Source organism: Salmo salar, chromosome ssa15, assembly GCF_905237065.1.
Source record: "Salmo salar chromosome ssa15, Ssal_v3.1, whole genome shotgun sequence".
Lineage (NCBI taxonomy): Eukaryota > Metazoa > Chordata > Actinopteri > Salmoniformes > Salmonidae > Salmo > Salmo salar.
Window position 1 is genome coordinate 40,532,279 of NC_059456.1, and position 26,048 is coordinate 40,558,326.

General features: G+C 43.5%; 3 protein-coding genes across 6 annotated transcripts in view; 1 reads left to right on the forward strand and 2 right to left on the reverse strand.

Moving 5' to 3' along the window:
• vash2 (vasohibin 2) overlaps positions 1-7,819 on the forward strand; it is a 33,997-nt gene extending 26,178 nt beyond the window's left edge. Inside the window, exon 7 of the mRNA XM_014144510.2 lies at positions 7,696-7,819. Coding sequence (XP_013999985.1) covers positions 7,696-7,765 — 70 coding nt within the window. The 3' untranslated portion in view covers positions 7,766-7,819. The remainder of the gene's footprint in view (positions 1-7,695) is intronic.
• A 7,427-nt stretch (positions 7,820-15,246) lies between these two features.
• angel2 (angel homolog 2 (Drosophila)) lies at positions 15,247-21,853 on the reverse strand. Of its 3 annotated transcripts, none has more exons than XM_014144512.2 (9): positions 21,049-21,236; positions 20,313-20,806; positions 19,926-20,155; positions 19,601-19,670; positions 18,783-19,204; positions 18,344-18,452; positions 18,158-18,227; positions 17,426-17,583; positions 15,247-16,961 (listed from the first exon to the last, which is right to left on the reverse strand). In XM_014144512.2, exons 1-9 carry the CDS (start codon positions 21,096-21,098, stop codon positions 16,813-16,815), a joined length of 1,752 nt encoding a protein of 583 aa, XP_013999987.2. In that variant the 5' UTR covers positions 21,099-21,236; the 3' UTR covers positions 15,247-16,812. The 3 variants fall into 3 exon arrangements, with proteins under 3 accessions (XP_013999987.2, XP_013999988.2, XP_013999986.2); XM_014144513.2 differs by lacking the exons at positions 15,247-16,961; positions 21,049-21,236 and adding exons at positions 16,968-17,274; positions 21,614-21,853; XM_014144511.2 differs by lacking the exon at positions 15,247-16,961 and adding an exon at positions 16,968-17,274.
• A 186-nt stretch (positions 21,854-22,039) lies between these two features.
• Positions 22,040-26,048, reverse strand: part of galnt14 (UDP-N-acetyl-alpha-D-galactosamine:polypeptide N-acetylgalactosaminyltransferase 14 (GalNAc-T14)) — a 114,630-nt gene continuing 110,621 nt past the window's right edge. For both annotated transcript variants that reach the window (XM_014144515.2, XM_014144514.2), the window contains one exon: positions 22,040-23,409. In XM_014144515.2, the coding sequence (XP_013999990.1) occupies positions 23,307-23,409 (103 nt within the window). In that variant the 3' untranslated portion in view covers positions 22,040-23,306. The remainder of the gene's footprint in view (positions 23,410-26,048) is intronic.

A 26,048-nucleotide genomic window follows, 5' to 3' on the forward strand; every position in this document is an offset into this window, starting at 1 on the left:
CCTTCTAACACTTCCCCCTAAGATATAGATGTACTATTGTAAAGTGGTTGTTCCACTGGATATCATAAGATGAATGCACCAATTTGTAAGTCGCTCTGGATAAGAGCGTCTGCTAAATGACGTAAATGTAAATGTAAATAACAACAGAGAGTAGCAACGGTATAAAAAGGGGGGGGGGCAATGCAAATAGTCTGCATGTTCATTTGATTAGATGTTCAGGAGTCTTATGGCTTGGGGGTAGAAGCTGTTTAGAAGCCTCTGGATCTAGACTTGGCGTTCCGGTTCCGCTTGCCATGCGGTATCAGAGAGAACAGTCTATGACTAGGGTGGCTGGAGTCTTTGACAATTTTTAGGGCCTTCCTCTGACACCGCCTGATATAGAGGCAGAGAGCTTGGCCCCAGTGATGTACAGTACTGGGCTGTTCGCATTACCCTCTGTAGTGACTTGTGGTAGTAGGCCGAGCAGTTGCCATACCAGGCAGTGATGCAACCAGTCCGGATGCTCTCGATGGTGCAGCTGTAGAACATTTTGAGGATCTGAGAACCCATGCCAAATATTTTCAGTCTCCTGAGGGGGAATAGGTTTTGTCGTGCCCTCTTCACGACTGTCTTGGTGTGCTTGGACCATGTTAGTTTGTTGGTGATGTGGACACCAAGGAACTTGAAGCTCTCAACCTGCTCCACTGCAGCCCCGTCAATGGGCGTGCTCGGTCCTCCTTTTCCTGTAGTCCACAATCATCTCCTTTGTATTGATCACGTTGAGGGAGATGTTGTTGTCCAGGCACCACTCGGCCAGGTCTCTGACCTCCTCTCTATAGGCTGTCTCGTCATTGTCGGTGATCAGGCCTACCACTGTTGTGTCATCGGCAAACTTAATTATGGTGTTGGAGTCATGCCTGGCCGTGCAGTCATGATTGAACAGGGAGTACAGGAGGGGACTGAGCACGCGCCCCTGAGGGGCCCTTGTGTTGAGGATCAGCATGGCGGATGTGTCTTTACCTACCCTTACCACCTGGGGGCGGCCCGTCTGGAAGTCCAGGATCCAGTTGCAGAGGGAGGTGTTTAGTACCAGGGTCCTTAGCTTATTGATGAGTTTTGAGGGCACTATGGTGTTGAACGCTGAGCTGTAGTCAATGAATAGGTGTTCCTTTTGTCCAGGTGGGAAAGGGCAGTGTGGAGTGCAATAGAGATTTAATAATCTGTGGATCTGTTGTGGCGGTATGCAAATTGGAGTGGGTCTAGGGTTTATGGGATAATGGTGTTGATGTGAGCCATGACCAGCCTTTCAAAGCACTTCATGGCTACAGACGTGAGTGCTACGGGTCGGTAGTCATTTAGGCAGGTTACCTTAGTGTTCTTGGGTACAGGGACTATGGTGGTCTGCTTGAAACATGTTGGTATTACAGACTTGGACAGGGAGAGGTTGAAAAATGTCAGTGAAGACGCTTGCCAGTTGGTCAGCGCATGCTCGCAGTACCCGTCCTGGTAATCCGTCTGGCCCCGCGGCCTTGTGAAGGTTGACCTGTTTAAAGGTCTTACTCACATCGGCTGCGGAGAGCGTGATCACACAGTCTTCCGGAACAGCTGGTGCTCTCATGCATGTTTCAGTGTTATTTGCCTCGAAGCGAGCATAGAAGTAGTTTTGCTCATCTGGTAGGCTTGTGTCACTGGGCAGCTCTCAGCTGTGCTTCCCTTTGTAGTCTGTAATAGTTTGCAAGCCCTGCCACATCCGACGAGCGTCAGAGCCGATGAAGTATGAAGCATAGCGGGATTTCTTATAAGCTTCCGGGTTAGTCCCGCTCCTTGAAAGCAGCAGCTCTAGCCTTTAGCTCAGTGCGGATGTTGCCTGTAATCCATGGTTTCTGGTTGGGGTATGTACGTACGGTCACTGTGGGGACGAAGTCATCAATGCACTTATTGATAAAGCCACTGACTGATGTGGTGTACTCCTCAATGCCATCGGAGGAATCCTGGAACATATTCCAGTCTGTGCTAGCAAAACAGTCCTGTAGCTTAGCATCTGCTTCATCTGACCACTTTTTTTATTGATTGAGTCACTGGTGCTTCCTGCTTTAGTTTTGCTTGTAAGCAGGAATCAGGAGGATAGAATTATGTTCAGATTTGCCAATTGGAGGGAGAGCTTTGTATGCGTCTCTGTGTGTGGAGTAAAGGTGGTCCAGAGTTGTTTTTTTTCACTCTGGTTGCACATTTAACATGCTGATAGAAATTTGGTAAGACAGATTTAAGTTTCTCTGCATTAAAGTCCCCGGCTACTAGGATCGCTGTCTCTGGGTGAGCGTTTTCCTGTTCGCTTATGGAGGAATACAGCTCATTGAGTGCGGTCTTCGTGCCAGCATCAGTCTGTGGTGGTATGTAGACAGCTACAAAAAATACAGATTAAAACTCTCTAGGTAGATAGTGTAGTCTACAGCTTATCATGAGAGACTCTACCTCAGGCGAGCAAAACCTCGAGACTTCCTTAGATATCATGCACCAGCTGTTATTTACAAAAATACATAGTCCACTGTCCCTTGTCTTACCAGACGCCGCTGTTCTATCCTGCCGGTACAGCGTATAACCAGCCAGCTGTATGTTGATAATGTAGTCGTTCAGCCACGACTCCGTGAAGCATAAGATATTACAGTTTTGAATGTCCCGTTGGTAGTTTAATCTTCTGCGTTTGCTAGCAGAATGAAAGGAAGTGGGGCTTTATTTGATCGCCTACGAACTCTCGGAAGGCAGCCCACCCTCTGGAACCTTTTTCTCTGCCTTCTCTTCAAGCAAATGACAGGGATCTGGGCTTGTTCCCGGGAAAGCAGTATATCATTCACGTTGGGCTCGTCGGACTCGTTAAAGGAAAAAAAGGATTCTGCCAGTCCGTATTGAGTAATCGCAGTTCTAATGTCCAGAAGCTATTTTCAGTCATAAGAGACGGTAGCATTAACATTATGTACAAGATAAGTAAAAAAAAGTTACAAACAATGCAGAGAAACAAATAAAAAACACAATTAGTTAGGAATACTTAAAATGTTAGACTTGTTATCCGGTCCGGCGCCATCTTTATTCTGTGGTGGGCTGGGTGTTGTCTATTCTGTAGTGGGCTGGGTGTTGTCTATTCTGTAGTGGGCTGGATTTTGTCTATTCTGTAGTGGGCTGGGGTGGGCTGGCTGTTATCTATTCTGTAGTGGGCTGGGCTTGCTGTTGTCTATTCTGTAGGGGGTGGGCTGGATGTTGTCTATTCTGTAGGGGGTGGGCTGGATGTTGTCTATTCTGTAGGGGGTGGGCTGGGTGTTGTCTATTCTGTAGGGGGCTGGGTCTTGTCTATTCTGTAGGGGGCTGGGTCTTGTCTATTCTGTAGGGGGTGGGCTGGGTGTTGTCTATTCTGTAGTGGGATGGGTCTTGTCTATTCTGTAGGGGGCTGGGTGTTGTCTATTCTGTAGTGGGATGGGTCTTGTCTATTCTGTAGGGGGCTGGGTGTTGTCTATTCTGTAGTGGGATGGGTGTTGTCTATTCTGTAGGGGGCTGGGTGTTGTCTATTCTGTAGTGGGATGGGTGTTGTCTATTCTGTAGGGGGTGGGCTGGGTGTTGTCTATTCTGTAGTGGGATGGGTCTTGTCTATTCTGTAGTGAGCTGGGTGTCTGTTCTGTAGTGGGATGGGTCTTGTCTATTCTGTAGTGGGATGGGTCTCGTCTATTCTGCAGTGGGCTGGGTGTCTATTCTGCAGTGGGCTGGGTGTCTATTCTGCAGTGGGCTGGGTGTCTATTCTGTAGTGGGCTGGGTGTCTATTCTGCAGTGGGCTGGGTGTCTATTCTGCAGTGGGCTGGGTGTCTATTCTGTAGTGGGCTGGGTGTCTATTCTGCAGTGGGCTGGGTGTCTATTCTGTAGTGGGCTGGGTGTCTATTCTGCAGTGGGCTGGGTGTCTATTCTGTAGTGAGCTGGGTGTCTATTCTGCAGTGGGCTGGGTGTCTATTCTGTAGTGGGCTGGGTGTCTATTCTGCAGTGGGCTGGGTGTCTATTCTGTAGTGGGCTGGGTCTTGTCTATTCTGTAGGGGGCTGGGTGTCTGTTCTGCAGTGGGCTGGGTCTTGTCTATTCTGTAGGGGGCTGGGTCTTGTCTATTCTGTAGTGGGATGGGTCTTGTCTATTCTGTAGGGGGCTGGGTGTTGACTATTCTGTAGTGGGATGGGTCTTGTCTATTCTGTAGGGGGCTGGGTGTTGTCTATTCTGTAGTGGGATGGGTCTTGTCTATTCTGTAGGGGGCTGGGTGTTGTCTATTCTGTAGTGGGATGGGTCTTGTCTATTCTGTAGGGGGCTGGGTGTTGTCTATTCTGTAGTGGGATGGGTGTTGTCTATTCTGTAGTGAGCTGGGTGTCTATTCTGCAGTGGGCTGGGTGTCTATTCTGCAGTGGGCTGGGTGTCTATTCTGCAGTGGGCTGGGTGTCTATTCTGTAGTGGGCTGGGTGTCTATTCTGTAGTGGGCTGGGTGTCTATTCTGCAGTGGGCTGGGTGTCTATTCTGTAGTGGGATGGGTCTTGTCTTTTCTGTAGTTGGCTGGGTGTCTATTCTGCAGTGGGCTGGGTGTTGTCTATTCTGTAGTGGGCTGGGTGTCTATTCTGCAGTGGGCTGGGTGTCTATTCTGCAGTGGGCTGGGTGTTGTCTATTCTGTAGTGGGCTGGGTGTCTATTCTGCAGTGGGCTGGGTGTCTATTCTGTAGTGGGCTGGGTGTCTATTCTGTAGGGGGCTGGGTGTTGTCTATTCTGCAGTGGGCTGGGTGTTGTCTATTCTGCAGTGAGCTGGGTGTCTATTCTGCAGTGGGCTGGGTGTCTATTCTGTAGTGGGCTGGGTCTTGTCTATTCTGCAGTGGGCTGGGTGTTGTCTATTCTGCAGTGGGCTGGGTGTCTATTCTGCAGTGGGCTGGGTGTCTATTCTGTAGTGGGCTGGGTGTTGTCTATTCTGCAGTGGGCTGGGTGTTGTCTATTCTGTAGTGGGCTGGCTGTCTATTCTGTAGTGGGCTGGGTGTCTATTCTGCAGTGGGCTGGGTGTCTATTCTGTAGTGGGCTGGGTGTCTATTCTGTAGTGGGCTGGGTGTCTATTCTGTAGTGGGATGGGTCTTGTCTATTCTGTAGTGGGCTGGGTGTCTATTCTGTAGTGGGATGTGTGTTGTCTATTCTGCAGTGGGCTGGGTGTCTATTCTGCAGTGGGCTGGGTGTCTATTCTGCAGTGGGCTGGGTGTCTATTCTGCAGTGGGATGGGTCTTGTCTATTCTGTAGTGGGATGGGTGTTGTCTATTCTGTAGTGGGCTGGGTGTTGTCTATTCTGTAGTGGGCTGTGGTGAGCTGGGTGTTGTCTATTCTGTAGTGTGCTGGTGTTGTCTGTTCTGTAGTTGGCTGGGTGGCTATTCTGTAGTGGGCTGGGCTGGCTGCTGGGTGTTGACTGCTGTGTCTGTCCTTGTGCTGCTCTGAGATTCTCCTCTTCAGTCCAGCCCCCTCTCCTCTCTTTTCTCATCTCCTCTCCTCTCTTCTTCTCTCTTCTCTTCTCCTCTTCTCTCATCTCCTCTTCTCTTCTCTCCTCTCCTCTATTATTCTTTAACAAAGCTCTTTGTTCTACGGTGTGTAATCAGCTGTGAAACCCATGCATAGGCTGTGATCCGTACAGGGGCTCAATCAACACAGTTGTAATTGTTTTGATCAGCACTGAAACAGAAAGCCTACCAATAGGTAATTTGTGCTCTCCCAGAGGACTTAGTGAAGTCTACAGGCTTTAGTCTGAATAGTTAAGCAGAGTGGTGTTTCTCTGTGTTGAGGAATGATGTTAATTCCGTGGCCTGTGGTGAAGGATGGGCTGTTAACCAGGGCTGCTTGTAAGCCACTGTGTGAGAATGGTGTACTCAGAGAAAGTTGACGCCTGTCTGGCTGACTGATCGACTGACTGGGTGCGCTGGGTGTTGAAAGCCTGGGCTCTGTGCTCCCCCTATACCTCTCCCTGGAAGACAGAATGCTATTGATCAGAGCAGCAGGGGAGGGAGTAGGTGTGCTGTCCAGGGTACTGAGGAAGTAGTCTTAGATACACACATACCAGCATACGCACACGCTTACACCGCCTGCATTGTTGGACTGGTTTGATGTTGAGATGAGTTCTTGCTCTCACTCTCTCTGGCAGAGGGAGCTGGGGTGGATGGGAATCAATGGGAAAGGATGGTGAGCAGGAAACGCACTCTGAGGGAGGGAATGGAGTGAGAGAAGCACAGGCAGGAGAAGTGCTTTCAGGGCTTTAAGTCAAGCAGAATATTGAACACCGAAGACATTCGAGGAGAAATAAGAAACCTTTGTTACTTTGGAGAGAGCTTATTTATGAAGGTCTAACCCATAAGCCTCTTTTTAGAAATACCTCTTCTCTTTGATATCTGGACTGAAATGTATTTTTGTCAGAGGGAAGGTGCTGTGTGTGTGTGGTTATTTAGGGCCTGAGAATTCAGGTGTGTGTGTGTGTGTGTGTAAGCATGATAGCAGTGACAGGGGAAGTGCTATGCTGTGTGTTGGAGCAGTGCGGGGCTGAGCTGACGGGACACCACCACCACAAAGCAGGATTAAAAAGAGATGACTGGCTGACTGAGACTATCCCGCTGCTTCACACTTCAAACCCTTCTCTTCTTTCTCTCTCCCTCTCTACTCCCTTTCTATCTGCCCCCTGCCTCTCTTTATTCCACTCCCTCTTCCTCTATTGGCCTCTGATAAACTCAACGTGTTTGTTTTACAAAACACTTTTTCTGTATCACTCACCTTCACGTCTGTGAGCTAAACAATAGGTGTCAGATGGTTCTGACAGCATGGTTCTGACAGCCTGCCACCCTCAGGTCGGTGTAAGGTGTGTGCGTGTATGGGCATGTGGGTCAGAAAGTCCTGCGTCTTTGCTCTCCTCAGCACAAGGACAAGGCCACTATGCTGATGAGAACCTATGGGGAGCCAGTCTACGTGACCACACTGAAACAGTACTCCACCCAGACTGTGACAGTAAAGGATGCCCCAGACTTTACATGAGCAAATGGTTTAGTCAAATGTCCCCCATTTATCTTTAATCAATCAATCAAATGTATTTTATAAAGGCCTTTTTACATCCGCAGTTGTCACAAAGTGCTTTACAAATACCCGGCCTAAAACCACAAAGAGCAAGCAATGCAGATGTAGAAGCACGGTGGCTAGGAAAAAGTCTTACCTCTGCTCTGTGTGGGGAGGATCACATTAGGAAGTTATTGAGTGGGTCTGAGGTGTCCAATACTGTAATCACTTCAATAGGAAGTTATTGAGTGTGTCCAGTGGTGGAAAAAGTACCCAATTGTCATACTTGTGTAAAAGTAAAGATACATTAATAGAAAATGACTCAAGTAAAAGTGAAAGTCACCCAGTAAAATACTACTTGAGTAAAGGTCTAAAAGTATTTGGTTTTAAATATACTTAAGTACCAAAAGTAAATGTAATTGCTAAAATATACTTAGTAAGTATCAAAAGTAAAAGTTTAAATCACTTCACATTCCTTATATTAAACAAACTAGATGGAATAATTCATTATTTAAACATTTTTAAGGACACTGTAATCATTTCAATAGGAAGTTATTGAGTGTGTGATGTGCCTTACTGGGTGGGTCTTACTTTGATTTTACATTTGTCTTGTCTCTCTCTCTCTCTCTCTCTCTCTTTCAGACCTGCGGCTCTGGATCGAAAGCCTGCAGAACTCAGCACTTTGACCGACGGCTACCAGATCCGCATCTGAGACTCCTTGGAACTGGACTACATTCTCCTGGTCTCCACTCTGACCCCCCCCCCCAGTCTGCCTCACACACCCTCAAATATATTTACCAGACATTGTGTATATCATAATTGTAAAGTATTTCTAGGGTTTTGCCAGCCTCTTCTGTAGGGTGAAGATGATGACATTATGCTCAGTGCTACACTGGAGGTTTACATCCAGTACGAACAAATACATTGAATATATCAAAGGTATATATTTCCTGTCCTTCATGACCAGACGAACAAAAGCCTGAACAAGAGGTGTGTTTCATTATACACCTTCACACATGCATTAGCCACATTATACATTTGCATACATATCTATTATGTTTTTAATAAAGGACTGATGCCTAAATTGCATGGAGACATCATATCAAGACCTCTCGTGCGTTTAGAGAAGTACGCATGTGGAGTTCTCTACATAGTTTTTTTAAATCTGTTTTTGTATAGCCTGTGCTTTTGTGAAGGAGAGCAACAGCCACATTTCATTTACTTTTACAATGTGAAGATTCATTTTTAAAAACGGAGAATCTGTGGGTTAAAAAAGATTGCCGACATCATGTAAAAAGGATCAAATAGTGTGACTGATCATAATTTTTTTTTATATATATATAATGAATCTATAGATTGAACGGTTGTTGTAACAGCCTGTAGAGGATGTTAAGTAGTTAAGGCTAAGTTCAACGTTAGAACCATCGCTTAAGATGCTTTTGGGAAACCTGACCCAGATCAATTCATCTTTAAAGGAAGTCAAAGCTTGTGACAATGATGCTTTGGCGCTTAGCCAGAACATTACCTTTTTAATCCCAAGAGAATTTGACCGTGACGTTGAGTTGATTCAAATGTCAACTCTGTTACACCTCAGTATACAGACGTATACGAAAACATGTATGATAATGTTATGTAGCTCCTAACCTGAGGCCTTTCTGAATCCTATCACATAATCTTGAAGTTAAGAATGCAAATACTGAACTGAACACCACAAGACAGGCACGTCAGTCAAATCAGGGCTTCTATGCCATCTCAACTGCCATGATGCGGTGTTAAGATTGTTTTGATTTTTTGTTGTTGTAGTAATCAAAAGTAATCAGATATCCAGAAGGGTGCCAACTGAACAATATCACATTTTATAGCTTTTGGTTAAACAAGCTATGCACATCAAACAGAAATGATAGATCATTGTATGTCTTCCTCAATCTAAATAGTTTCGAGATTGCAGCAGAATTGAAATCCAGTCTCATTTTCTTGAATCCTGAAAGAACTGAGAACATATCAGTTCTTATGTTTCTAATGATTTTTTTATTTATTCTAATGATCAAATTGTGAATGGTGCTGCTAGTCTGACAGTATACCACCAAGGCCAACACTATTGGTACCAGCCGTCTGAAAGACTATAAGCACAAAATAACCAGCTTAAATATACATGGCCAAAAGTATGTGTATTAGTGAATTCGGCTGTTTCAGTCACATCTGTTGCTGACAGGTGTATAAAATCGAGCACACGGCCATGCAATCTCCATAGACAAACATTGGCAGTAGAATGACCAATACTGAAGAGCTCAGTGACTTTCAATGTGGCACCGTCATAGGATGCCACCTTTCCAACAAGACGTTTGTCAAATTTCTACCATGCAAGTGCTGCCCCGGTCAACTGTAAGTGCTGTTGTTGTGAAGTGGAAATGTGCTGAAGGCGCATAGCGTGTGAAAATCGTCTGTCCTCGGTTGCAACACTCACTACCGAGTTCCAAACTGACTCTGGAAGAGGCATACAGCATACAGTCGTGGCCAAACGTTTTGAGAATGACACAAATATTAATTTCCACAAAGTTTGCTACTTCAGTGTCTTTAGATATTTTTGTCAGATGTTACTATGGAATACTGAAGTATAATTACAAGCATTTCATAAGTGTCAAAGGCTTTTATTGACAATTACATGAAGTTGATGCAAAGAGTCAATATTTGCAGTGTTGACCCTTCTTTTTCAAGACCTCTGCAATCTGCCCTGGCATGCTGTTAATTAACTTCTGGGCCACATCCTGACTGATGGCAGCCCATTCTTGCATAATCAATGCTTGGAGTTTGTCAGAATTCGTTTTTTTTGTTTGTCCACCCACCTCATGAGGATTGACCACAAGTTCTCAATGGTATTAAGGTCTGGGGAGTTTCCTGGCCATGGACCCAAAATATCGATGTTTTGTTCCACTTTTGCCTTATGGCAAGGTGCTACATCATGCTGGAAAAGGCATTGTTCATCACCAAACTGTTCCTGGATGGTTGGGAGAAGTTGCTCTCGGAGGATGTGTTGGTAGCATTCTTTATTCATGGCTGTGTTCTTAGGCAAAATTGTGAGTGAGCCCACTCCCTTGGCTGAGAAGCAACCCCACACATGAATGGTCTCAGGATGCTTTACTGTTGGCATGAGACAGGACTGATGGTAGCGCTCACCTTGTCTTCTCCGGACAAGCTTTTTTCCGGATGCCCGGAAGAAGGGGATTCATCAGAGAAAATTACTTTACCCCAGTCCTCAGCAGTCCAATCCCTGTACCTTTTGCAGAATATCAGTCTGTCCCTGATGTTTTTCCTGGAGAGAAGTGGCTTCTTTGCTGCCCTTCTTGACAGCAGGCCATCCTCCAAAATTCTTCGCCTCACTGTGCGTGCAGATGCACTCACAGCTGCCTGCTGCCATTCCTGAGCAAGCTCTGTGCTGGTGGTGCCCTGATCCCACAGCTGAATCAACTTTAGGAGACGGTCCTGGCGCTTGCTGGACTTTCTTGGGCGCCCTGAAGTCTTCTTCACAACAATTGAACCGCTCTCCTTGAAGTTCTTGATGATCCGATAAATGGTTGATTTAAGTGCAATCTTACTGGCAGCAATATCCTTGCCTGTGAAGCCCTTTTTGTGCAAAGCCATGATGACGGCACGTGTTTCCTTGTAGGTAACCATGTTTGACAGAGGAAGAACAATGATTCCAAGCACCACCCTCCTTTTGAAGCTTCCAGTCTGTTATTCGACCTCAATCAGCATGACAGAGTGATCTCCAGCCTTGTCCTCGTCAACACTCACACCTGTGTTAACGAGAGAATCACTGACATGATGTCAGCTGGTCCTTTTGTGGCAGGGCTGAAATGCAGTGGAAATGTTTTTGGGGGATTCAGTTCATTTGCATGGCAAAGAGGGACTTTGCAATTAATTTCAATTCATCTGATCACTCTTCATAACACTCTGGAGTATATGCAAATTGCCATCATACAAACTGAGGCAGCAGACATTGTGAAAATTAATATTTGTGTCATTCTCAAAACTTTTGGCCACGACTGTACAATGACATTCTAGACGATTCTGTGCTTCCAACTTTGTGGCAACAGTTTGGGGAAGCCCCTTTCCTGTTTCAGCATGACAATGCCCAAAGCGAGGTCCATACAGAAATGGTTTGTCGGTGTGGAAGAATTTGACTGGCCTACACAGAGCCTTGACCTCAACCCCATCGAACACCTTGTGGATGAACTGGAACGCAGACTTCGAGCCAGGCCTAATCGCCCAACATCAGTGCCGACCTCACTAATGTTCTTGTGGCTGAATGGAAGCAAGTCCCCGCAGCGTTCCCAGAAGAATGGAGGCTGTTATAGCAACAAAGGGGGACCAACTTCATATTAATCGCCGTGATTTCGGAATGAGATGTTTGACGAGCAGGTGTCCACATACTTTTGGCCATGTAGTGTATGACTTTGGTTTTACAATTCTCTATAGAAGCACCATGTGCTTCACTTATACACAATACAATTGTTTGTCTAATCTATACAGGCTAGGTTTAACATTCTTTCTGTTAAACACTGCCGTAAAAAAAAAAAAAAGACTGGGCTCTTTTCAATTCACATTGCGGAAGTTCAGCTTTACAGCGTGATTGAAATTTAAAGGCAATGTCCGCTTTAGTGGAGACTGCATTTACCGTACCCACTGCATATCTAACGCTTCAGCTTTCCAGATTGAATCGAACCCTTACTGGGAGGAAAGACTGCTTTCACTGCTGCAAATCTGGGAACTGAAAGATAATACTCTAAGTGATGTAGCTTAAATAGATTTGTGCTCTTAACTGTTTAGTGTTCTATTGGTGATTCTTCGCTGTTTCTTGAACAAATCTGTTACTGAGTGCAGTGTTTAATCGTGCTGGTTGTTGTTTTTATGACGTGCTGAAAATACTGTTGTGATGGTGATGATATTCTTTGGACGAGGTGTGATTTTAAAGAAGCACATCACATTGTAGCAGTATCATTTTTCAAAGGTCTTGCTATGTTTGTGCAGTTGACCACTGAATAGGCTTGAAAAATTAAGTACCATCCAATTGGATAACGGTTAAAGAAAAATAGTACCACTCCTCAAGACGACTAGATTTTTTAATCCATTTTGTATTTACCTAATGGTGTGTTTTTTTTTAAAAGAGAAAGAATCAAGTTATCTGAATAACTGCAAATATGAGTAACCTAAACCAGCTACCACCACTATAATATACCACCACCTACTGCATTTAGTGGTTGATAACTTGAAATTGCTGATGTGTGGTCGGGACAAGGTGTTACTGAATATTTAGGTGTTTACAAAGCATGATGTGGACTGTGGAAGTCAACCTTTGCGTCACTGTAATTCGGCTTTTTAGATGAGACTGCTTTTCCTGTATTAACATGCATTTCATGAGGAGTGCTGTCTTGGCCTCTTCTCGTAAATGGGAATGTATGTAACTAGAACTCTGGGTGTTGAGTGTTCTCTTTTATACTAATGCCACTGGTGCTACCAGTTGGCTGGTATTATTGTCATATCTTTCTGGAAAGGGCTGATCTATTTGTCCCATTGGCTGAAAAGGAAAAGTATTGATGGTAGATCAATAGCAGAACAAATGGTAGCATTTCTTACCGAACCACTATTCTATTGAAATTAGACTTTAGAATCCGTCCCTGGTTTTCTCCATGTATGTGATTTTTGTATTTTGAACGCTGGTGGAAGATAACGTCCTCCCAACTCCTACTGTTACACTGATCCGTTGACAACGGTTTTTATCAACTCTACCATGTGTTGTAATAAAAAATGATTTATGTTTTTATTCTGTCTTTGCTGTCATTTCTTACTCAACAGGTAGGACAGATAATAGGTTATGAAATAATGTGAAATACATTTCTTCATGGGGCACAGGCATAACGGATGTACACATATGGTATTCAATCAAATCATTCCAGATTTGAATATATCACACAACTAGACCAGGTAGATTTGACCCCATCAGAGTAAATATAAATTACAAAATGTCATAACATTCCCCAGTAGGCTATGGTCTTACTAGTTCTTTGGGATAGTGCTGTACTGATATCGCTCTGTATATAGTCCGGTACAGGATTCCATGTCTCTATGAATCTGTTTTACAGCAGCTGTGATATGCAACGACACAGAGAGCAGATTTATACTGAACAAAAATATAAACGCAACATGCAACAATTTCAAACATATTACTGGGTTACAGTTCATATGAGGAAATCAGTCAATTGAAATAAATTCATTAGGCCCTAATCTATGGATTTCACATGACTGGGAATACAAATATGCAACTGTTGGTCAAAGATATCTTACAAAAAATGGGCCTCAATGGGCCTCTGGATCTCCTCACGGTATTTGCATGCATTCAAATTGCCATCAATAAAATGCAATTGTGTTTGTTATCTGTAGCGTATTCCTGCCCATACAATAACCCCACCGCCACCATGGGTCACTGTTCACATGATGCCATACATGTGGTCTGCGGTTGTGAGGACAGTTGGACGTACTGCCAAATTCTCTAAAACGGCATTGTAGGCAGTTTATGGTAGAGAAATTAATATTCAATTATCTGGCAATAGCTCTGGTAGACATTCCTGCAGTCAGCATGCCAATTGCAGGCTCCCTCATAACTTGAGACATCTGTGGCATTGTGTTGTGTGACAAAACTTTTAGTGGCCTTTTCACAAGGTGCACCTGTGTAATGATCATGCTGTTTAATCAAGCTTCTTGATATGCCACACCTGTCAGGTGGATGGATTATGTTGGCGAAGGAGAAATGCTCACTAACAGGGATGTAAACAAATTTGTGCACAAAGTAAACTTTTTGTGCGAATGGAACATTTCTGGGATCTTTTATTTCAGCTCATGAAACATGGGAGCAACACTTTACATGTTGCGTTTATATGTTTGTTCAGTGTATAAAATGAACCCCTCATTTCTCATCTCTCAAGCAGCTCAGGGAATGCCTCCCTCTAAACTCAGAAAATAAACTGTGGTAGATTTCAATATGTTCTCACCTTGTTTACTATCCCTCTAAATTACACAATAGGCAATAACTAACAGGAAATTAGGATTAGGACAAGAGCTAAGGAAAGGAAGCATCTTCAAAGTATTGGGATTCATCCCATGTCTAAGCAGGAAGAGTCATACCCAATGAGGCTGGATCTCACCAACCATCAAATGATAAGCCTATAAACGCTCTCATCCCAGAAATCCCACAAAGCAGCAGCAGCAGCAGAGACTTTGCAGATGTCAGCAGAACATCACTTAACTCTTAGACCAGAGACTTGAGTCCCAATGGCTTTCATTCACACCATCAGCCAGACATGTCAGCCAGGAGTAGGTGGTGAGGAACCAAATGAAATTAAGTCTTTTGGCACACAAAAAAAAGACAAAAGTCAAGAACAGCATCATTTTAGAGATTCAAATTTAAAATGAGTCAAAGATGCAATAAATCAAGTCCAGAGAATGTATTTGAATGGGACGTGTGTATGAAGGGGCTCATCTTTTTTTACAACCATTGGCATGTCACTGGCAAGGCATCGTAGGCTAATTCAATTTCGCTTCAGACTATCATATTTTATCTAGAATGTGAGCAATGTCAAAACAGAAGCAGGGCCAATTAGTGAAACAAGACTAACCACTTGATATTCACTACATCTAATTCAATGGTCTTCACAGCAGGGGGTTGTGTGCTTGAGAATGGCAGTTTATAGCACTAATGTTGCCATTATATAAGGCAACCAAAATAATACAGACATCAGAGAGCTGCTTCTATGCCTATAAGGAATTCCAAATTCAATGTCCTTAAACTGACTTAGTTTTGGTCTAAAGAAAAAGATTGATGTGCAATATTGGGAACAGACATGAAGATTCTGCAGCGTGGTCTTAGATGACACACGGTTGATAAATGAGGCCCCAAGTGAGAAAGATATATTTAATCTGATCATCTCTCCGTGCTTCTACACCTGCATCGCTTGCCGTTTGGGGTTTTAGGCTGGGTTTCTGTACAGCACTTTGTGACATCGGGTGATGTAAAAAGGGCTTCATAAATACATTTGATTGATTGATTCTCTGTCCACCAGTGTGCCTTAATCTCTGAGAGGTACTGTTCATACAATCCCTGGAAGTCATTCAATGTAATGTGACATTATTACAGAGAGCTGAACAGGTACAGTGTGTCTTTAATTGCAGGTCTATTATTGCATTACATGCGGTACAATAGCTGTGACGGACATAGCCATAATTTTCAATATTAACATTATTTGATTAGGATCTCCTTTAGCCCAAGGGCTAGTCTTCCAAGAGTCCTTAAGAAATGTAAAAAACATCCAGAAATTAGAAAAACAAAAGCAAAGTAAAAGCACAAAGATCCACATTCCTATTACGAGTTACACCCCAGCCCGTGTGCATATATGAATTGAAATACAACATAGCATACAGTATTACAATAACCTTAGACCGACTCGTTGTTCAAGATATTTTATGAATTAATCTCTTAAAACAACTATTTGGCAAGTTTTTTTTTTTAACTTTCTGCCAAAGAGTTCCAGGACTTCACTGCTCTGAAACTAAAAGCGATTTTGCCCTGCTCTAATTTGGTTTTTGGTGGTCTTGGTTCTGCTCCATGTGTTTACGTCTTTGACCATATCCATTTTAATGTATATAGTGATTGGTCTACCAGAGTGGTGAATTTCATGAAAAAGGCTCTTACATTACTCCAGACATTCAGAGCAGTAGTTAATTTGACAATGGATGATTTTTTTTATTTAACCAGGCAAGTCAGTTAAGAACAAATTCTTATTTACAATGACGGCCTACCCCGGGCCAAACCCTAACAACACTGGGCCATTTGTGCGCCGCCCTATGGTACTCCCAATCACGGCCAGTTGTGATACAGGAATCGAACCAGGGTCTGTAGTGACGCCTCTAGCACTGAGATGCAGTGCCTTGCACCGCTGCTCCACTCGGGAGCCCGATGATAGCTTGTGAGATTTATTTGAGAATTTGCTCTGGCATTTTTTTTGCAATCCTTCTGAGATTACAGGAGGTGCCGATGATTTTGTTGCAGAGCTGTGAAATGTGTGATGACAAAGAGACTGTTGTCTAACAGTACACTTAACAGCCTAGTCTATAAAACCTCTTCTATGGGTGTCCCGCCAACTGCAAGGAGGGTAGTTTCTCCCTTCTCTTCGTATATATTAATTCTTCCTTGGTAAGTACTTTGCATTCATTGGTGCTAATTATCAAACCCAATAGTACTGTATGTGTATGACATAATTAAGATATCTTTTTTTTATATTTCAGTATTTTTCCTAATCAGCAGCACTGTTTGAAATGAATTTATCAACATTTATAAAAAATTCTTTAAATCTAAAAATGTCTATTTTCATATCTTCAACCAATGTAAAAATAACACTAAAAAGTTAAAATGTGTAAACATCTTGATGCAGTTGCTTAGATCTACACACTAGACTCAGGCCACTGCAAAGCTCCAAATTCATCAATAATGTCTTTGAAATGAAAGTTCAACATCTACCAGGGTCAGTACCTTTCCAACATGTCCTGGGGATATGAGATCATGAGAGATGAGAGACAAAAGCCATAGTGAGCTTGTGTACAATTGGTGTTTGGCTGCTGGTGAGCGGTATGGATGGATTTATGGGTCTCTCCAGGTCTTTGACCCCAGTTCTGTCCAAGGCGCTAACCCCTGAACCCTAACATCCAGTCTCAGGGGCAGAGGCGGAAGCAGGCCAGTATGGGCAGGTGGTCGGAGGAGTTGTGCTCATTGGGCAGCCCGTTGACGGCCTCCAGGTCTGTCTGTCCCACCAGGGCCAGTCTGGCCAGCAGCTGCAGCCCTTGTCTTGGCAATGGACCCTCTGGGAGGAAGACAACAGACATAGCTAAAGGGATGCTTAGCATGATAGCAGATACCCATAGACTTCCAGTCATTGTGCTAACACTTGTTAGTTTTGTAAGCTAATGCTTACTAACTTCCTTCATACTGGAGACATAAAAATGGTATCCACTAGTTCATCTGACTATGGGGAAGTAGATAAAGGGCCTCTTTGCCAAAATCCCCAAGTATCCCTTTAAGGCCCTGAGTTTTTCCATATGCGATCTTGATCAGGGGAAATGTAGTCATAGTTCCATAACGCAGCCTGGAAGTCTCACTCCACAGCACTGCAGCATCTACAGAAGTCACATTGCAGGACCAATCTTATTATAAACAATATTGATTATCAGATGCCACCCTGCTCCAAGATCCGTGTAACAATCAATCAACAAATCCTATGTGTTGTATATAGTGTGTGATGTCATGTGGTATACTGTGTGTGTGTACCTGGCTGAGTGGAAATGTCCCCGGTTCCTGCAGAGTAGAAGATGTAGTCCACAGTGATGGCTGTCCGGGAGTGACAGGTGGTGATCTCAGGCCTGCTGTCCTCTGTCAGGTAGTGGGAGTAAGCTGACGTCAGCCTCAGACCGTGCTCTATACTGGGTCTGGACATGGGGAGGGGGAGAGACACTGTCACACAGGGCACTGGCTTCACTTCAACTGCTAATTAAGACAGACAGTTGCTGCTTGAAGTTCGGACTACACTGGACAAACAACAAATCATCCAGAGATAGACTTGTCACTTCTCCCTATGAGCAGTTCCACTTGCTTCAAATTAACATTGTAGGGGAATGATGTAGCTAACTGCTGTCTCCTCCATTCTCCAAGGCATGCAAACGAGAGAGCGAGAGATGGGGGGAGAGAGAGAGAGAGAGAAGAGGGGAGAGACAGGGAGACAGAGGTGGAAAAATCAGCCTCGGCTGTCAGATGTGCAGACGCCAGTCAAAACAGATAACAGTGCTGTTGAGCAGCAGAGACTCAACTGTTTGAAAAGCATTTAAATTGAAGGCTGTTAGTCAGAGGAACTCCTCCTGGTGTAGCACCTCTGACAGGATCAGATCTCTTACAGTGACGTGACAGAATGAAGAACTAACTGACTATAAAACAGCAGACTGGAGAGATCAAACTGTCTCAACTAAATGATTATTTAACCCTGAAATCCAACCGGAGCTAACTGACCTGTTCATTGCTGCCATAGGCTGTGCTGCAAAGTCCTGCACAGACAGGTTGGTGATTCCCCTGTCAACATCTGGGAGGAAAGAAGAGTATTAACGTCATATACCGATCAGAAGAGAGAAAGGTGCATTTCCTCAGTGTTGAGGCTCTTCACTGAGCCAGTGTGGTGGATGGACTGTGATAGGTCACCTGTAGGGGCAGTTGCATACTGGCACTGCTGGGTGACACCCAGGCTAAGGGGCCAAATGGGCACGGTCAGGATCCGCTGGCCTCTGGGATTCTCCTCCTGCCCTGACACCTGCACACACACTGTTGTTTCAAGATAGGTTCACACCGTTTTGATTAGCGCAGTAAATCAACTTGCTGTACACTAATGCGGTTATTTGGTGGTAAGCATAAAAATCACACCGAACGGGCTTTCAACCCAGGTTGAAAATGAATGAGAAATACTAGAGCATGATGACTTACAGAGAAGAGCTCAAGGAACATTTCATAGCAGCTCACATTTCATAGCAGCTCTCTCTGAACATTATGTTCCCTCTGCAGTAATCAGTTTCAGCCACAGAGCTTATTATCTCACTGCAGAAAGTGACAGAAAGAGGCTGGGTGTGTAGATGATGGCCCTCACCTTGCCTATGGGAATACCGTCATACTCCAGCCTGCTCTCCCTAACAAAGCTGTACAGGGGAGACCAGGGCACAGAGTTAAAGTCCCCACAGAGGACGATGGGACAGGAGCTGCCGTCAGGGAGGCGGGACACTGTACTGATCTCTGCCAGCAGCATGGCCAACTGGGCCAGCTTAATGTCCCCGCGCCGGGGGTTGTACAGGAGGTGTGTATTGGCCACACAAACGCAGTCCTCCGGCCTGGAGGATCCCGTGGGGCGCAGTAACAGCACCAGGCCCACGTTATCCCGGTCTAGCAGGGGGATGCCCCGGCGGAAGTATTCCACTGGGTGACTGGACAGCAGGGAGAAGCGGTCCTTCTTATAGACCACGGCACAGCCGTCAGGCTTCCTGCCTGTCCTTCTCTTGTACTCACACTGGTAACCTGGGGAAAGAAATGGGAAATAAATCATTACATCAAAGAAAATAGGACACATTACTCATAAACTGTGATTGAAGTCTTCTACATTTTCTATGTTTTTTTAATTATTGAAAGAGGAAATATGTTTTGGAATAGCTGAAGCGCTCGTGCTACTTCATTTTCTTCAGGAAAACCAAGTGGTTTGAGAAAATATGAATTATCTATGCCTGTGGCTCCCTCTAGTGGTCATATTATATGTAACCTCCAAAGGCAATATCACTTGCAGTTTCCTTTGTATTATTTTGACAGGCTTTCCAATTTCAATAGGCAGAGCTACAGCTCAAAAGAATAGGCTTAGTAAACAAAACAATAAGGGCAACACCGAGCACAAAACAGCAAGGGACTAACAGGGGGCATTACCTAATGCTTCTAGAGAGGGTTTGATCTGTTTTTCATAGTGGTCCTCTTGAACCTCCTGCAGACACATTATCTATAGAGACAAAGTTTGACTTCATTCCACAGTACACATCTAACATTAAAACAATCAGTGTCATCACTACTTTGACTTGCTCTAAGGGATAGGGACTTAAACTAGTCAAAACAGGGCCACTATGTTGTGTTCTCTGTTCCTTGTGATGATAATCAATGTTGGTAAATCTGAATCGATCACAAGCTAATAGATCATGTAAATGGTGGGAGATACTTTCTTGTACCATCAGTAATGATTCATAAGCCATTCACTTACATCTGCGTTGTGCTCTTTGAGCTCTTTCAGGATGTTGGAGAGCCTGTGATTCCAGTTGAGGATGGAGGAGCTACAGTGTTTGTACAGGTAGTTATTGTCATGTAGTAGGTCCTGGGAGAGGATGTTATACGACATCACAGAGAACTCAAAGGGTGGTTCTTGCCTCCCACCACCAGACTGTGGTCTGGACTTATAGCAGTGTGAAAAGTCCTCCCATTGTCTCTTCAGCTCTGGAAAGGCACAAACAAAACAATATGGTTATAAAGTTATTGACACTGCTTGACAGGGCCCATATTGGACTAAACCTAATCCACCTCAGGTTCATTCCAGATCAAAGAATAACGGTGTTTTCAAGAAAAGCGGCAGTTTTTGAAACCGAAGTATTACCCAATGCCTGTCTTGGTGGACTTGTCCCAGGAGGTGCTGGTGGTGGTGGTGGTTTCCCGTCTTTGAACCAGTAGTTGGGGCTGGTTGTGGCACTGTGAGCCTGTCTTGGTGCGTACTCTCGTTTGGGGGAGCCCTTGGACCTATCCCCTGGAGCCCTCTCCTCTGAACTCCTCCTCCGCTTGTATGGAGGCTCCTTGTCTGAGCACTCCATCAGTCCAAGGTGGAAGTGTCGATGAGGAAAACCGTGAAAAGGGAACCCTGGTGGGAGGTGTTGTTTGGACTGTTGTCTTGTCCAGTTGGTGTTGTGGGTATCTTGAGGTTGGAAGGCCCCTGAGAGGTGCCTGGTGGGGTGGAAGAGTTGAGGTGAAGGGGGCACACCCGGCCGACATGGATAACTGGGGAATTGTATGTTCCTCCAGCCGCCCAATGGGGCCTGAGTTGGGGGCAACCAGTGAGAGCCAAACGCGGTCAGGTGTCGAGAAAACATGGGTTGACTGCGGGAGAGAAATTATATGCACTCAGATCAAGCAAGCAGCAACGCATAGCTGGGGGGGATGCGTTTTCTTTTTAATAACTAATCCTGTCATTCAATAGCACAAAGATTTGCATAGGCGAACGAACTACCTGTGTTGGTGATTATGACCACCAACCATATTAGCTGGCTAAGCTAGGTAGCTAGTTAGCATAATCACAATAGCTAGCTGTTTAGTTGTCTGAAATGAGCGTTACAACTTACTTTCGGTCAACGTTTGGATAGACATGATTTAGGTTTTGATGTCGAGACATGAATAATATCTGCAAACATCACAGTGTATTCTGCAACACAGCGAACAAGTGTTTCTGCCAAAAACAAACCGGAATCTAGTCCTTCAGCGAATTTCAGTAGGCCATTTTCGTGTCCTCAAATTATGACGTATGTAAACATGACGCAATAACAAAGCGCTCCGTTCATTGTCATGGGATATGTAGTGTTTTCCATCATGAATCTCCAATCCAACGTAATAAAATGTACCGGAAGAAACTACATCTACCATTATGTTCCAATACGATGCAGACAAAAATGTCATAACGGAGGACATCGAAAACTCTACAAATGTCACTTTCAAATTGTAAAGAATTCAGTAGACTATACAATTGTATTATTGGACAGATTTCAGAGAAAATAATCGTAATTGATTAGCAAAATGCGCTCGACAAAGACTAGTTTATTTAGAAAATGTCTTAACCAAATAACAAGGGCACCAGTTAGCTATTGCTAACATTACACCGGCCGGTATATCTGATAGCGTGACATAACATACCTGCGAATGATCGTTTACCCGTAGAAGTTAGCCAGGCATTTTCCTTTGAGTGAGAGGTTATTAGGCTATTTATTCTGAAATCCTTCAATTTAAGCCGTGTTGCGGTCAACACCTCTTGACGTTCGTCTGGCTTTGTAAATCCATTGATATGCGGAACATTGTGGTCTATTCCTCAATGGGTTGATGTGTCGCTGCACCGCACTGGAAGATGCTGGTAATGCCGACCGAGCTGCCAGTGCTGTGCTGGTACCAGTAGCATCATAAAATATTTAAGTAGTTGAATAATTGAAAAACATTTATACTAATTATACTGAAACTGTAATTCATCAGGGAAGGGGCCATTCCACCTTCTCCATTATAAAATGTTAGCAATAACCTTACATAGTTTACATGTATCACTGACGAACACAAAAATAATAACAAAAGTGTTCTGTATTTCTTTTATTTCCAGTTTTGACATCGCAACAGTGGCTATTACAGTATGTGTGTCTGTGTGTGTGTGTTTTCAGGATCATAGACATTTTGTGTAAAGATCATCTCCATTTCAATGAAAAAGAAATGCAAATCATTAAATGTTTTTCACAAATCCTAAATTAGGATATAAAAATATTGTCATTTGACATGTGCATTCAATTTGCTGTCACAAATTCCACTATAACGGCAAACCATCCCATATTAGATCACCATTGAAATGCCATTACGAAGACAGGATTTCTACATTTGAAGCAGAAGTTAGAAAAATAGTTGTGAGTGACAGACCACATGTGTTTCAATGACAACAGCAATGAAAAAGTGTGTCCCCTGTATTTCCATCTACAGTATATTAGCCCAGAATACATGACTTCAGCCCTGCTGAGCAGTGGTGTAAAGTACTTAAGTAAAAATACTTTAAAGTACTACTTTTTGGGGTATCTGTACTTTATTTTATTATTTATATTTTTGACAACTTTTACTTTGACTTCACTACATTCCTAAAGAAAATAATGTCCTTTTATTTCCCTCACAGCCAAAAGTACTTGTTACATTTCGAATGCTTAGCAGGACAGGAAAATTGTCAAGAGAACATCCCTCCTGCCTCTGATCTGACGGACTCACTAAACACAAATGCTTCATTTGTAAATGATGTCTAAGTGTTCGAGTGTGACCCTGGCTATCCTTAAATATATATATATTTTAAACAGTGCCCTCTGGTTTGCTTAATATAAGGAATGTGCAATGATTTATACTTTTACTTTTGATACTTAAGCATATTTTAGCAATTACATTTACTTTTGATACTTACGCACATTTAAAACCTAATACTTTTAGACTTTTACTCAAGTAGTATTTTACTGGGTGACTTTTACTTTTATTTGAGTCATTTTCTATTAATGTATCTTTACTTTTACTCAAGTATGACAATTGAGTACTTTTTCCACCACTGCTGCTGAGTGTCGTGTTGAACAATTGAATGTGCTGATGTCAGTCCAAGTCCATGCCATCTTATAAAGACTAATCTCAATGACCGAAAATACCCTTCACGCTGGTGTCCATCTCTATCTCTTTCTAAAAGCTCTTGGCTATAGTAAGCACTGCAGTAGGTCGTGAGTGCCCGTAGGGCAGTCCTCCTCTACAGGAAGGCTTGTGTTGTGGGTGGATCATGAGAAGGGCATCTCCCATCTCTGGGTGTAGGCTGTCAGTTCACAGGGGCTGATCACCAGCATCTTGCTGCTCTCGATGCCTTCCAGGGCCATTTCACTGTCCAGGCAGAAGTGGGAGACCAGGTGCTCCAGGTGGGTGCCTGACTTCTGCCATCGCTGGAACACAACAGGTCATACAAAGATCAATAACTACACTGTACACAGAGACAGGCATTCTAATGTAATGAAACTGTTATTGTCCATTAATTGTTTCTGAACTCCATCGGTTCAAATAAATACTGTAAAGAAAAGGAGTTTGGGCAACTATTGTCCAATATTGACCCTGTAATTTCGACTTCTTATTTAGCTAATGATCTTTATTGCATGTCATGTGCAGGGCACTGTTACAGTATGGGATGCCATTATCTATCGTTGCTACTTCCCACTATTCACCACTAGATGTCCCTCTTTACTTAATTTCTGCCGTCACAATAATCGTTCAGAGCAGGGAATTAGGCTACTCTTTGCTCAGAATTGCTGATACCGTTGAACTAATTAGCATATAAACAAAACTACAGGATATTAACAAACATGCAAGGAATTTGTCATTGTCTCACGCATCCATCACTGGTTAGATAGCTGACAGGCAAAGTCTGTTGCCAAGACTAGTGGGGCATATCAGGATCATGTATCCCTCCTCAGTGGTAGAAAACAATACATTGAATATGTGACACAGAGATACAGCTGTCTTTGTTCCACTGTATTTAGACTCAGTGAACAGAAACAAGCGCTGTTCCATTGTACCCCTGATCAAAGCAGCAAAGACTCAAATTGCCATGACACATTTTTTCCTTTTTTTATGAAGCAAAGGGAGACTACACTTTTTAATTAAAAAAGAAAATAATTCAAACTAAATCAATTAGTATTCAGTGCCTGTGGTGCCTTGAAGTCATTGTTCTTGTTACTGGCTGTTGAAGCACAATTGATAGTAAAGCACATTCGTGGGATGCTGAGAGCCTCTCTGCTGTAGCCTGCAGTGGCCTGAGGGAACACATGAGCACGGTTGTAATTATCTATCTTCATTGCACAGTTTCCGTCTTGTGTGCCAGGGGTGGAACATGCTGCTCTGGGAGCCTTCTTAGCAGGAGGAAGTAGTTTATACCTGAGCAACTTCTGATAGCGGCTGGGGCTACTGTTAACAGAGTACTGTTAATATACTGAACAAAAATAGAAACAACATGTAAAGTGTTGGTCCCATGTTTCATGAGCTGAAATAAAAGATCCCAGAAATTTTCCATATGCACAAAAAGCTTATTTCTGTCCAATTTTGTGCACAAATTTGTTTATATCCCTGTTAGTGAGCATTTCTCCTTTGCCAAGATTATCCGTCCACCTGAAAGGTGTGGAATATCAAGAAGCTGATTAAACAGCATGACCATTACACAGGTTCACTTTATGCTGGGGACAACAAAAGTACACTGTAACATTTGCGGTTTTGTCACACAACACAATGCAACAGATGTCTCAAGTTTTGTGGGAATTGGCATACTGACTGCAGGAATGTCCAACTGAATGTTAATTTCTCTCCCATAAGCCACCTCCAACGTCGTTTTAGAGAATTTGGCAGTACGTCCTACCGGCCTCACAACTGCAGACCATGTGTAACCACGCCATCCCAGGACCTCCACATCCGGCTTATTCACCTGCAGGATCAAAGGTCTGAGGAGTATTTCTGTCTGTAATAAAGCCCATTTGTGGAGAAAAACTCATTCTAATTGGCTGGGCCTGGCTTCCCAGTCAGTAAGCCTAGCTCCCAAGTGTGTGGGTCTGTGTTCTCCCAGGCCCACCCATGTCTGCACCCCTGCCCAGTCATGTGAAATCCATAGATTAGGGCCTAATGAATTTATTTCAATTGACTGATTTCCTTATATGAACTGAAATTGTTGCATGATACGTGTATATTTTTGTTCAGTATAAAATCTACCTGCAGATATAGAGCTCTAGAATGTAGCACTGCCTTATCTATCTATGCAACACTCACTTGACTCTGACGGAGCTGTGTATAATGTTTTAAGCATTCTATGTATCATCTAATTCCCTCTCACGATCCCAGACACTAATCATTATCGACACATATTCATGATTCATCTGTCCCTGCAGTCTCGACCCAAACAACAATGTTAACACACTTTACAGTCATGCATGCTGCTCAAAACACCCTCCAACTCATAAGCAGTATCTGCAGACATTCTACACAAACCAACTCCTCTGTTTCTTGTTTTGTTTTCCTTATTGTTTACCATGAATGTCATAAAGCATGTATGACCTTTCAGACAGCCTCAAACCATGTAAACAGCATCGCTAGCATACTGTTAGATAAGCCGAAATAGACTGAGGACCTTGCCTCTGTCTTAGGGTGCAGCAGCAGGCTGGTGATACAGCCAGAACTCAGAGCTCTAAGGTACACTCTGCTGGGGCCTCTACACTGTGTGAAAGCCTAAGTGAAAGTTGATTTATGGCTTTCAGAAGTGTCTTTGTGTGACAGGTTAAAGGAAATACTCATAGCCTGTTATACATTAAAAAGTATTAGTAAGTTCATAGTATGTGAGGATCTTAAAACATCTAAGGTTAAAAAGATCATGCATTCTGTATTAGTTGATAGAGATTGATAACATTCATAATTGTGTTAAAGTTAAAATCCATCAAGCGTACAAAAGGTAAGAATTGTAAAAGGAATGTGTAAACGTTATATTGATTACTTTATTTTGTGGTGCCTAACTGAAGGGGAAAAGTGTTAATCTGTGATCTACTAAATG